We start from the raw sequence: 12,718 nt of genomic DNA on the forward strand, positions 1-12,718 counted from the left end.
CTGTTGAGTTCCCCACTCCCACCCCTCTCCCCTTTCCCTCTGTAATACTGATCTGATTGTTGGGGGGGCTAAGGGGGAGAGGGGGCAAGCTGCATCTGGCTTTCCGGTTTGGTCAGGAAGCTCCCTCTCCTCCTTTCCCCTTAGTTTGCAAACCCCTCCTTTAAGAAGGCTCAGGTCCGGGACCCTGGGCTGGTTTAGCGCATCCACTCGCTCTGAGCCACCGCCTCCTGTCCCCGCCCCTATGACAACTCCACATTTGCATTATCTGCCCCGCAGGGCCGGGGGGCGCCCGGAGGGGCGGCTGGCCCTGTGTCCTGGCGCCGGCCAGCTGGGGGCCCACCGAAAGTATGTTGAATGAAAGAATGAGCAAATCAACCAGTGAAAGTAGGAAATTGGCAACTGCTGACATCACCCAGACCATGGGGGGGGGGGGGGGTGGGGGGGGCCTGGGGGGGGGGGGCAGGGCTGGGGGGCCTGGGGGTGGGGCCCCGCGGGAAGAGTTGTGGAGGGCGTGGCCACGCTTGACGGACGGGCCCACAGCCCACTGCGAGAGGAGGCCGACGGGCCGCTCCGCCCACCGGCGGCAGGATAAGGGTGGAGCCGGGGAGCCGCGGCGCTCGCGGACTGCTGGAGGGGTTACCTGCGGCAGGTGCTCCAGGCAGACCCAGAAGAGAGAGGACTGGCACGGGGCCAGGCACTACGGGGAAGATGCTGCGCGAGCGGACGGTGCGGCTGCAGTACGGGAGCCGCGTGGAGGCGGTGTACGTGCTGGGCACGTACCTCTGGACCGATGTCTACAGGTGAGCTGGGCCTCCGCGCCGGCCCAAGACCCCCTCCGACTCCGGGTTCGGCCCGAAATCTGGGCCCAAGAAATCCTGAGACCCTCGCCAGACTCGGGGACACGGACAGCCTGCCTCCAGCCCGAGTCGTCCCTCATCCGACGCCCCCGCGCCCAGAAATCCTAAGAACCTTGCCCAGAAACCTGACAGCCCCCAAACTTTGTGTCAGCCTCCCCGGAATCCGGAGACCCTCCCAGACACCCTGACACAGCCCCAGCACCCTTACTACTCCTTTCCAGATGCCAGACCTTTCACCAGAGTCTTCCCACCTCTCCCGCCCCTCTCCCAGGACGACCTCAGCACCCACTCAGCTTCCCCAGCATCCTCTCCTCTTTCCCTTCCCCGCTCTCCCCTCAGCACCTCCCTTACGCCCTCAGACCCTCCTGGCTCACCACCCGCCTCAGCCCAGCCCCTCCCTCCACTCCCAGATCAGCTGAGCTTCCTCCAGGATTTGCCAGGGGCTGGGGCAGAGCCAGAGGGGAGCTGCCCAAGGGCGGAATCTGGCCCTAGGGGTTGCCTAGGCTCCAGCTTCGCCCTGTGGGGGCTGCTGGTGGTTGCCTGTCACCAGGCACTGGCCATGAGCTCCCTGTCCCCAGATGCCTTCCCCTGACTTCACGCTGGGGTTGGGGAGGGACCTTATTCCCCCAGACCGAGGGTGTGAGGTGGAGTCTTTGTCAGAGGCACTGTCCTGTTCAGGATGCTGTTCCCCCTGGCCCTGTTCTCCTGTCCACGAATCCTGCTGGGTTGCAGGATTTCTGAGACAGCAGGACCTGGGCTGGGGGAATTGAAGTCAGGGATCCCCTGCTACCCAAGTGCAATGCCCCGTCTCCCCACCATGCATGGGGCAGGTCTGGCGAAGGTGTGGCTGGTGTGAATGAAGGAGTGGAGAGTCCAGGGTGGGAGCCTGCAGCCCTCTGTTCCAAGCATTTGAAATGTTCCCCACTGCTGGCGTGGGAGGGGTCAGTGCTGACAGGAGGAAGCATGCAGGACCCAGGGGTGGGGACCCCATGCTGATACCCTTGGGCAAGTCCCCTGAGCCTCTCTGTGCCTTGAGCTAAGCTGGAAGTGCCAAAGTGGCTTACTGCTCCCAAATCGTTCTGTCATCTGGAGGGCCCTGCCTCTCTCAGGACCCCCACCAAACCCCATCCCTGTGTCTTCCCACACATCCTCCCCAGCCCATTGTCTCTGTCGCCTCCAGTGGCCCTGGCGGCCCTGCTGGCCCGTCTCTAGCCTCTTCCTCATCAGGCACTGGTCTTCCCTGAGAGCAAAGGGCCTGGTCACCATGCAGACCAGGGACCCTCTCCACTCATTGGCCCCTGGCTTCAGTTGTCCACATGTAAACCCCAGGGGTGGTTTCTGAAGGTCATAACACAAAACTGGAGTGTGGTCCAGGCCTCAGTGGCCTGGGAGCGCTCCCCTCCCTTCTCCACCCCCCGAGTCCGAACTAGGCACTGCCAGGGAGTGGGACGGGAGCCAGGACGCTCAGGTCTCTAAGCCTCAGCTGTCACCATACCCGCCTGTTTGTTCACTGCGGCACTTTCAGTGCATCCTGAAAGGCTGGCATGGTGCCTCCACTGAGGGGTGGGGAGTAAAGAAGGGGTTCAGGCTCAGGCCCCCTGCCCGCCCTCTGTCCTGGCAGAGAGAGGCCCAGCCCGCGTAGGGGCAGGGAGCAGGGGAGATGTGGACTCTGTCAGGGGGCAGACATGTGACGATCCCCTTTGTCCTTTCTCAAGAAACCAGCCGCAGCCCCAGCGACCCTCACCTCCCACCTGCACTTCACCTAAGACTCTCCGCCACCCCCAAGAGAAGCAGTACAGTCTAGACCAGCGCTGTCCAGCGGAAATAGAATGCAAGCCACAAATAGAGCCACGTGTGTAATTTTAAATTTTCTAGTAGCCACATTTTTAAGGTTAAAATAAGCAGGTAAACTTAGTTATAATAATATATATTTTATTTAACCTAATATATCCCAAATATTAGCATTTCAGTATGTAATCAATATAAAAATTATTAATGAGCTAGTTTACATCCTCTTTTTCTTGCTAAGTGTTTGAAATTCAATGTGTGTTTTATATTTACAGCCCAGCTCTATGCGGACTCACCGCATTTCAGGCACTCGATAGCCACAGGTAGCTGGCGGCCACTGTATGTGCTGAACAGCGCAGGTCTAGAGCAGCGCTTCTTAACCTCGGCACCAGCTCATTTGGGGCTGCATCATTCTTTGTCGCCAGGAGCCGTCCTGTGCGTTGTAGGATGTTTAGCAGCATCCCTGGCTTCTAACCCCTGGATGCCAGTAGCAACTCCCCAGTTGTGACAATGCCAGCAGTCCCTGGCGGGCCAAGTCACCTCCAGTTGAGAACCACTGGTCTAGTGGACAGAGGCCCCTTCTGAAACTAAGGAGACTGGGCCATTGTTACTCCTGATAGCTGTAGTGGTAAGAGCGGCTGTCAGTATTAATAGCAGGAGATATTAGTGAGCACTTACAGACCAAATGCATTATCTCCTCTCTTCCTCTCCACAGACCTTGGAGGCTGTGCTAGGATCATCCTATTGTGTAGATGAGGAAAGTGAGGCTCAGAGAGGTGACGCCATTTGCCTGATATCACACAGGACTCAGGTCTAGTTCCGTGTGGGTCAGAACTCAGGCTCTGAATCTCCACTCCAGCCTGTGTGACCCTAAAACTAGCAGGTTGAACTGGGTACACCTCTCAGCATGTGTCCCTCCCACCCTCCACCCAGGCCATGAGCCCACTGCCCCCGGAGACTTCACCCACTTCCAACTGACCCTCCACTTCCCACTGAGCCCGTCCCCACCCAGACACAGGTCCTGACCCAAGACCCCACATGATGCCCCAGGGGCTCCAATCTCCAAGGAGACGCCAAGGGACAAGGTCTGGTGGACCCTGGGCCTAGTTAGTGAGGGAGTAGTGTCTTGACCCCTCACTCCTGAGTCACAGAGGCAAGTGAAGAGACCTCAACACCCACCCCTTTTCCCAAGGGCTCTGGGCCGCCTTTCCTGAGATGTACACACGACCTCCTTCCCCTCCAGACACACAGCAGGGGCCTCGCCTGCCCCTTCCTCAGCAGGCCCTGAGGGTCACCCTCCCTCTCCCAGCAAAACTGGTCCTTTGGGGATGATGACCTGACCCAGCCACATTCTGAGTAATGGCAAGCTATAACTAGATGCGCAGAAAAAAGGAAGTAGGATTTTTTTTCTAGAGATTTCCTTGGCGATCACTGTTGAAGATACTTGCTGTTTCCTTCTACCACCCCGAAGTGTACTTATCTTAGGTCTGGCACGTGTACGCCTTGTCCCCTCACCATCTCCCCTGATGGTCCCTTTAGCTGGCAGCCGTTTCTCCACTGGGGCTGGCCTGGGTCCCCATCTGATTCTGGCTTGGAGTTGGAGAGAGGACAATGAGTGAGCGGCACCCCCGTGTCGGTTTCACCCTCCCCGCTCACCTCGGCCGGACACGCCCCGAGCCTGGAGGGATTGGAGAAGGGGCAGCCCCGGAGTAAATTAACGGGGTGATCGCGCTCTGCCTGACTCTCCCGCAGACTAGGCTGTGCAGACAGCTTCTCCTATCCCTCCCTGGTTCATGCGTCTGTCCTGGGGCGTGAGAGTTCTCAATTGGGCCGGTGTCCCCTTCTCCCTGGTGGAGAGAGGTCAGGACCCGTACCCTGAGGTCTGCAGGAGCTTCAGAGCAGAGACGATGGTATCAACTATCTCTTGCCTCTCCAGGGCTTTCTCCTGGTTACATCTGACTCACGATGAGCCCATGAGGTAGGAAGTAGGGGTGATCCTGTGCTCCTTTCTCTGAGATACCCTAAGGCAGAGGCTAGCCAGCCATTTCTCCCGGCAGGGTCTTGCCCATCACTCTCTGGCAGAAGATAGGAAAGGTGGTACCAGGGCAGGAATTCCTAGACGTCAGCATAGCAAAATGCTGGAAAAACAGGGCATGGGGCAGTTCCATATCCTGCCTTGGAGAGCCTGCCGAATCTAAATTCATCCCTATCTCACTCCCTCAACTCACTCAGACCCCCTCTCTCTGTCTCTTGGTTGGTCTGAGTGTTTTAGAAGGTATCCTTAGGCAAAGGCCAGGGAGGGTCAGCAGTCCGTTCTGAAGCAACGAGGACGTGGTGCCTCCCCGTAGGGTGCCAGGCCCCATCTCCTGCTGACTCCCCTGCGCGCATTCCACTCCGGCCACGTTGGTTTTGTGGATGCTCTCGGCCCTGGAATGCGCCCCCCTCATCCCCACCTCAGGGCCTCTGCAGGTGCTGTTCCCTCTGCCTGGAACACTGTCCCCCAGACCTCTGCGAGCCTGGCAAGTCTCAGCTCACGTGACCTCCTCCAAGCAGCTTTCTTGACTCCACCCCATTTCGCAGTGCCCGACCCAAAGCCCCAGTCACTCCCTACCCCATGACTATTGTTTTTATCTTTGCAGATCTTATTATTTACTTAATATTACTAGCTAACTTATTCTGTACCAGGCAGCCTTCTGGGCACCTTGCACATGCATCTCACGTGTACTTAATAATTTACATGTGTTTAAACCTCACAACAACTTTATGAGTTAGGTACTATTTTGGGGGAAACTGAGGTAAGGGATGTTTGTCCAAGATGGCACAGCTGGTAAATGGCGGTAGTGTGGAGACCAGGCCCGTGACTCTCTGCCGGGCCGCCTGCTAGGGCTCGTGTTTTAGGCTCGTCCTCTCCCTGCTCACTGTCTTCCTTCTTCCTGTGAGCTTCCTGCCCTCAAGTCACTGAAGGGCCCCTTGGCTGGCTGAATGGATGGATGGCTGTGGCCAGGGATGCATGTGGACTGGCCTATCGTTGGCCTGTCACTGGGCTCTCCACCCCCGGCCTCAAGGGATGGATACCGTTGGATGGGCTGGTGGAAGGTCAAGGGCATGTGGCCGAGTTTGGCCAGAGCAGCACTTGCTCCTGAGAGAATGACAGGAGGTGGCATTCAGGCCAGGTCAGGTGGCCCCATAAATTAGGACAACACCCAGAGCCCTCGACTCGACAAAGGAAGCCCTGCCAGGAGCTGCTCCAGGGCCTGGGCATCAGGCTGGCTCCCGGGCAGCGGCAGGGTCCTAAGGGGCAGCTGGCACCTGTGGTTCGAGCCCACAGCCCCCTGCACGGCTGGGGTCCCTGAGAGCCTTGCCTCCCTACCCACAGGGCCTGAGCACAGTGGCAGGGGCTCACCCCAGTGCCCACCCCCGGCTGGACAGGCACACCTGTTCAACTTTGGGGGAGGCCAGTTTTCGGAGACAGCTCTGTCTTGCCCAGCCGGGCCCAACCCCATGCCTGGGGCTTTGACTGGCCCAAGCCTGCTTATGCTGGTCACTCACCCAGGAGCCCAGGGCAGGAAGCCAGCCTTTGGTCTCCCCTCTCTGGACCTCTGAGCCCCACCCCCTATAAGTAGGGGGCTTCTCATTTGATCCTCTCCTGAGCCACGCCTGACAGTCCCCCTCCCCCGCCAGGTGTCCCTACCTGAAGGACCTTTAAGGAGGACTGTAACCTCTGGATCCTCTCCCAGGAACAGAGCAACCAGGCCCGGAGCTCAGAGCACTTGAGTTTACCCCACACCCTGCCCATCTCAGTCTGTCCCTGAGACTCAGAGCAGGTGCTTGCCCTCTGTGGGCTTCAACATGCTCATCTGTAAAATGGGATGACATTAATACAGGCCTCGTGGGGTTATCGAAAGGATGGACTGAGGTCACGTGGGCCAAGGGCATGAAACAGTGCCTGGTACATAATACTCAGTAAGTGGTTATCAGGAGTTAGTATTGGGTTTATTATAATATTATCAAAACAAATAATAATAAACTATGGCCTCAGAAAGTTTATAACGTTCATGGGAGAGAAATGTTGAACAAGTGTTAAGTGTTGTTTGAAGCACCAGCAAAGGGAGGGAGAGATGAGTCCTGGATCATAATAGGATCAGGGAAGACTCCCTGGAGGAGGTGGCAACCTAGCTGAAGGGTGGACAGGGGTTCACAGTGTGACCAGGACAGGCCATGCAGGAGCAAGTGTACCTGGCAAGAAAGTCGGGACACGTGGGGGCAGAAAGGGCATAGTTTCTGTAGCCTGGAGTGTAAGACTAGAGGGCGGATACATTTAAACTGGGGCTTTGAATGCCAGGCTCAGGTGTTAAACTTTGTTCTGCAGGCAGGAGGGAGTCATTGAAGGTGTCTGCGGAGGGAGTGACCATAGATTAGATTGTTTCTTCCCTCAGCAGAGGGACCTTGGGCAGCTGGAGGCACCAGTGCCTAGTGAGAGAGGCTGCTGAGCTTACCAGGCACAGAAGAAGGCTGGCTGAAGACAAAAGTCATGTTTCGTCTTCACCCATCCCTGTCCAGACCAGCTACCCACCCCAGGCCTCCAGCCACCACCACACCAGGCGGCTCCTGGAGGGTGCTCGCCATGGGGTTGCACGCCAGGTTGGCACCCACAGACCCCCTCCGATTCCTGCAAAGACCCAAGGACAGGGTGTTAAACCCAGCCTGCCAGGAGCTGGGCTCACTGTGGAGTAAGCCCCGCTGGTGTTAACAAGGCCCAGGGCAGGCGGACAAGCTGGGAGAGCCAGGTGCCAGCGAGCAGCAGGCACGTACTGCCCTCGAGTCCCAGGCTGAGTGAGCATCCCAGCCCCGCAAGGCCAAGCTGGTGACCCTCCCCACTGACTGAGCGAAGACCAGAGAGGCTGACTGGCTCCCTAGAGGCCACACAGCATTTGTGGGGCTGAGCAGATATTAGGTCACAACACCCAGAATTCTCTTGGGCCAGGCACAGTGAACATCCCTCTTCTATCAATACATCTGACACTACTTTCCAGTCTTGCTCAATGTTCCTTTGGTTGACTCCTGAATCCATTGCCCACCCTGCACCCTGGTGGATCTGTCTGCAGTGCAAAAATGATCACGTCTCCCCTGCTCAGAAGCCTCGGTGCCCGCAGGAGAATGGCCAGCTCCTTGCCATGATCTGGGTCCTCTCCCCCCACCCCTCTCCCTCCCCTTTGCTCCCAAACTCCAGCCACGTTTACCTCCTTCCAGTTTGTTGAACATGCTGGGCTAGCTTCCACCTCAGGCCATCACCCAGGCTGTCCTTGCTGCCTGGAAGTCCTTGCTCCTCTTCCTCTCTTCGCTTTGTCCAAATTCAGCGGTTCTCACACTGGTCCCCAGACCAGCAGCAGCAGCATCACCTGGGAGCTTGTTAGCAACGCACTTTGCTCCCACTGTATATGTGTATCAAGTCATCCTGTCATACACTTTAAATACATACAATTGTATTTGTCAGTTTTTCCTCAGTAAAGTTGGGGGGGGGGAGAGAAATGCAGTTTCTCTGGCCCCACCCACCCCATCTGCTGAATCAGAAACTCTGGGGGTAGCCCGACAACCTGTATTTTAACAGGCTTTTCAGGTGTTGCCGATGCAACTCGAATTTAAGAACCACTGATTTAACTAATTCTTAACTATCGTTTAGAGTGTAAAATTTAAACCTCAACTCAAATGTGCCACTTCCTCCACGAATCCTTTCTCGACCTCCAGGCGAGGGCTTCATGGAACCCCATACGTCTCCTTTAGAGCAATTTTCACAGCTGTAATCACATAATTGTGTAATCCGTCGGAAGTCCTTCTCTTCCACTGGAACATTTGCTCCATGGGCCCCGGGAACATATTATCTTTTTTGCTCTACCCCCCAGGACCTAGTATACACCTGGCACATAGTAAGTGCTCAATAAATACATGTTGCGTGACTGAATGACCACATAAGCAAGTCCCCTCTTCCAGCCCTTCCTGCAGCAAACATTTACTTACCGTGTGTCTGTGCTAAGCCAGGTGCTGGAACAAAAAGAAAATCCAATCTCTACCTTCAAGGAGATAAACTGCCACAAGGGGAAATAAACATGGATGGAGACAAATCAATTGAGTCGTCAGAGAGGGATGGGCAGTTGCCAGGCAGAGAAGTCAGGGGAAAGCACTACAGGTAGAAGGAGCAGCATATGCAAAATGCATGGTGAGATGAAACCATGCAGGGAGTTGAGAGGGTGGGAGGAGTTGCAGGAAGTGAGGCTGGGGAGTCCAGTTGAGATGCGGTGGCTGAATGCCGCTGGGCGAATACCAGGCTACAGAGTTTGGATTTATTGTTTGGTAGACACTGAAGAGCCATTGAGTATTTTCAAGCAGGCAGGTAACCTGATTTCTTTTTTTTTTTTTTTAATCACTCTGGTAATACAGTTTGGGAAACCAAGAAGGGTGGGTCCATTCATTCGTTTATTCCCAGAATATATATTGAGCATGGTCACGTCCTGGGTACTGGGCTATGGGGGGCAGTGCAGATGTGGTCCTAGCCTGTCCTTCCATCTACATATCTTTAGCCTCTTTTCCATAAGCAGGAGGTCATGGCCACCACCATCCCTGCTCTACTTCCCTCTGTAACTTCCTAGGCCCCTCCCTGCAGCATCCAGGGACAGTCAAGGTGGCGGCAGCCCCTGGCTCTTGGGTTTCTGCAGGGGATTCTGAGAGGTTCTTCCTGGGGAGGGAGGGAGGCAGCCATCCGGAGCCACGGGGGACAGCCACGGGGGACAATAGATGCCTTTGTTGCTTCTGCCAGGGCCGCTGGAAGAATAGTTGTTTGCTCAGCTCAGAGCAGGACTGGTGCTGGGGTGGGAGGGTGTGAGTCCCCAGAGCTCCAGTGTGGGTGGGGCATTAACCCCCGAGCCTCTGCAGCCTCCTCTAGTTTCTAACTGGCTCAGAGGAATGAGGGTGGCAGGAAGCATCACTTATATCTCACTATTGTCAGAATCGAGGCCCTAAAGATTATCCTGCCCTGTGAGTTTATAAAGCCATTTTTTCTAAATAGAGTTGTATGCAGAAACCCATTATATGAGACAAGATGAAATAATGTGACTCTGCTTAAAGGGAGGGTGGGGATCTGGCAGAGAGATCCCCAGCTTTTCAGCACCTCCTCCCTACCCCTTTGTCCAGGCCTGCCCGCTCTGTGCTCCCCAGACTCCAGCCACCTCTGACCTGGTCCCATTCTCTCATTTTACACTTGATGAAATTGAGAGAGGAGAAACGCCTTGCCCAAGGCCACCAGCAGGTTGATGGTCAAACCCAGGACTTGCACCAGGGGAATGTTTCCTAGATCTGAGCCTACAACTGCCCAGACTCCCGTAATTTTTACCAAAAGCATATTCTACCTCTAGTACCATTAACTTAAAAATTTTCTTTAAACCAACTCTTATTTTTGTTATAACTTTAAGTGGAGATCTTATATGATTACCATAAATGCCCAACCTTTATCACTTGCCATAAAAGATAATACATTTAATAAATACATAAGTCTTCTTTTAAATTGTGCATCCATGTGCCACCTAAAAGCATCTCACATGGGTACCCACACCTCCTTTTGGGATTTGCTGCCTGGAGCTGCTAAAAGGTTCACCTGTGTCCTGCTCAGCTCCACCCTCTTTGCTGAGTATGTGTGATGTGCCAGCCGTATGCTAGGCCCTAGAGGAGACCAGACCCTGCCCTTGGGGGCTTACAATCCAGAGGAAGACAGACACCCGGGGTAACACCATGAGGCAAAATGCAGGCACCCCGTCCCCCGTCCCCGCCGAAGAATGAGAGACAGGAGGGATGGGCGGTCGTCCTGCATCTTATGGGTCAGCAAGTGGACACTCAGAAGGAGCGAGGGACACACTCAAGACCCCCTCGGCAAGTCAGCGGCAAAATTGGGCTTGAACCCATATCTTTTGCACATGTGCTCCCAATCCAGGGTTTCTACCCAGACTCTGTGCCTCTCCTAATGCTGGATGTGAATGGAGGGCAGCAGACCACAAGTGTCCCCATGATGGGCTGAGGAGTTTAGAAGGGGACAGACAAGAAACAGAGTGGTTCTGGAGCTTCTCTTACAAGCTCCTTTCCCAGCCCTGGACACAGGCTGCCTGACCATTGCCCAGCAGTCTCGCCTGCCAATGCCCGAGACCAGTGGTCTTTGCCAGTAACTCCCACAGTCTATGGCCTGGATCGAAGAGACCCTGCCTGGGGGCCTCTGCAAACTAACACTCAGGGCCTTGGCCATCTCATCCCGGGGCTCTAAGCACCAGAGTGCGTTGCTGCACATCTAGACCAGTGGTTCTCAAAGTGTGGCCCCTGGACCAGCGGCACCAGCAGTTCCTGGACACGTGGTAGAAATGCAAACTCTCAGGCCCCACTCCAGACCTACTGAATTTCCGAAATGCTGAGAAGGGGCCAGGCAATCCGTGTTTCGACGAGCCCTCCGGGTAATGCTCTTGCTGCCATTGCTACTGCTCCTGAACCTTGAGAACCACTGGCCCAAAGCTCTCACTCAACCCTGGTCACTGTTTACAACTTCAGCTGCCCCTCAGGCATGCCAGCCAAACTCTCTGGGAATGGGATCCACAGATCTGTAGCCTTCAAGACAGTGAAGATTTAAACAGCACCCCCTGATGATTCTGATGCCCGATCACAGTGGAGGACTCTTCGGGAGGCCAGGAACACCAGACCTTCAAAATAGCAGATGTGCCTTTGAGGCAGACACTTGTACCTGTATCTTAGTCCCAAATCCCATGAGAATCCACCCAAATCCCTCTGAGCCCTTTTCAGCCTTTAGGAACCTTCAGACGGGGGGCTTGAGATTTAGCAAAACTGTCAGCCCTGGGTACCTTCCTCCTCTATCTCCCCGTCCTGCCTGTTATCTCCCCTTAAGCCAGTGTCTTAATCTGCTTGAGCTGCCGAAACAAAATGCCACAGGATCAGTGGCTTAAAAACAAAAATTTATTTCTCAGAGTTCTGGAGGCTGGAAGTCTGAGATCAGGGTACCAGCATGGTTGGGTTCTGGTGAGGACTCTCTTCCTGGCTTGCAGCCAGCCGCCTTCTGGCTGTGGGCTCACATGGCCCTTCCTCGGTGCACGAGAGATCACTGTCTCTCCCTCTCTCTCTCCCCCTCTCCTCCCTCTGCCTCTTCTTACAAGATGACCAATCCTATCAGATTAAGACCTTACTCTCATGACTTCATTTAACCTTAATTATCTTCTAAAGCCCTACCTTCAACTACAATCAGATTGGGAGTTAGGGCTTCAACGTCTGAATTTGGGAAGACTGACACATTCAGTCCATAGCAAGCAGCTCAAACCAGTTCGTTTTCTGCCCTGAAATCTTGATGGCTTTTCAAGAATTCCAAAGTTATTTCCCTTTCAATAGAAAACCACTCCAGAGCCCCAAGGAATGACTCTCAGAGAGAATTCCAAGCTGTGAAATCTGTGACAGAAAGTAGGGGTCTTTGTGAAAGAGCCAGCCCACGCTTGCCCCTTGAAGACCCGAGTTCCAGGCTTCTTCTCTGTGCAAACCCAGCACTTTGACACCTGCCTCCTCTCTATCAGCCGAGGTCTCCTGGCCTTCAGCTCAGACGCTGGACAGGGGTTGGGAGACAGGGTTCTAGGCCTGGCACTCTCTTTGGAGCAAACTCATTCCTCTGTCTGAGCCTCAGACCTCCACCCATACAGTATCAGGTGGCTCCCAAGCTGGTTGCCTGTCAGAAACACGAGGAAGCGTGTTAAGAATTCAGATCCCCAGGCCCCACCCTGGAACATTCTGACTCAGTGGGTACAGGATTGGCCCAAGGAATCGGTAATTTTTTTTTTTAGGCCAAAAGATGTTTTCATTAGAATACAGTGATTTTTTTAAAAATTAAAGTATAGTCAATTTACTATGTTTCAGGTGTACAGCAAAGTGATTCAGTTGTATCAGTTATATGTACACATATATGTGTATATATAGTCTTTTTCAGATTCTTTTCCATTGTAGCTTATTGCAAGATATTGAATATAGTTCCCTGTGCTATACAGTAA

At 54.6% G+C, this 12,718-nt stretch overlaps 1 protein-coding gene across 1 annotated transcript in view; it reads left to right on the forward strand.

Annotated features, from left to right (window-relative positions):
- The first annotated feature begins 644 nt into the window (after positions 1-644).
- The window catches only part of PADI2 (peptidyl arginine deiminase 2), a 46,522-nt gene continuing 34,448 nt past the window's right edge, over positions 645-12,718 (forward strand). Inside the window, exon 1 of the mRNA XM_027110006.1 lies at positions 645-800. Coding sequence (XP_026965807.1) covers positions 709-800 — 92 coding nt within the window. The 5' untranslated portion in view covers positions 645-708. The remainder of the gene's footprint in view (positions 801-12,718) is intronic.

Source organism: Aethalodelphis obliquidens, unplaced genomic scaffold (assembly GCF_003676395.1).
Source record: "Aethalodelphis obliquidens isolate GAN/ISIS:26980383/991018 unplaced genomic scaffold, ASM367639v1 scaffold9, whole genome shotgun sequence".
Lineage (NCBI taxonomy): Eukaryota > Metazoa > Chordata > Mammalia > Artiodactyla > Delphinidae > Aethalodelphis > Aethalodelphis obliquidens.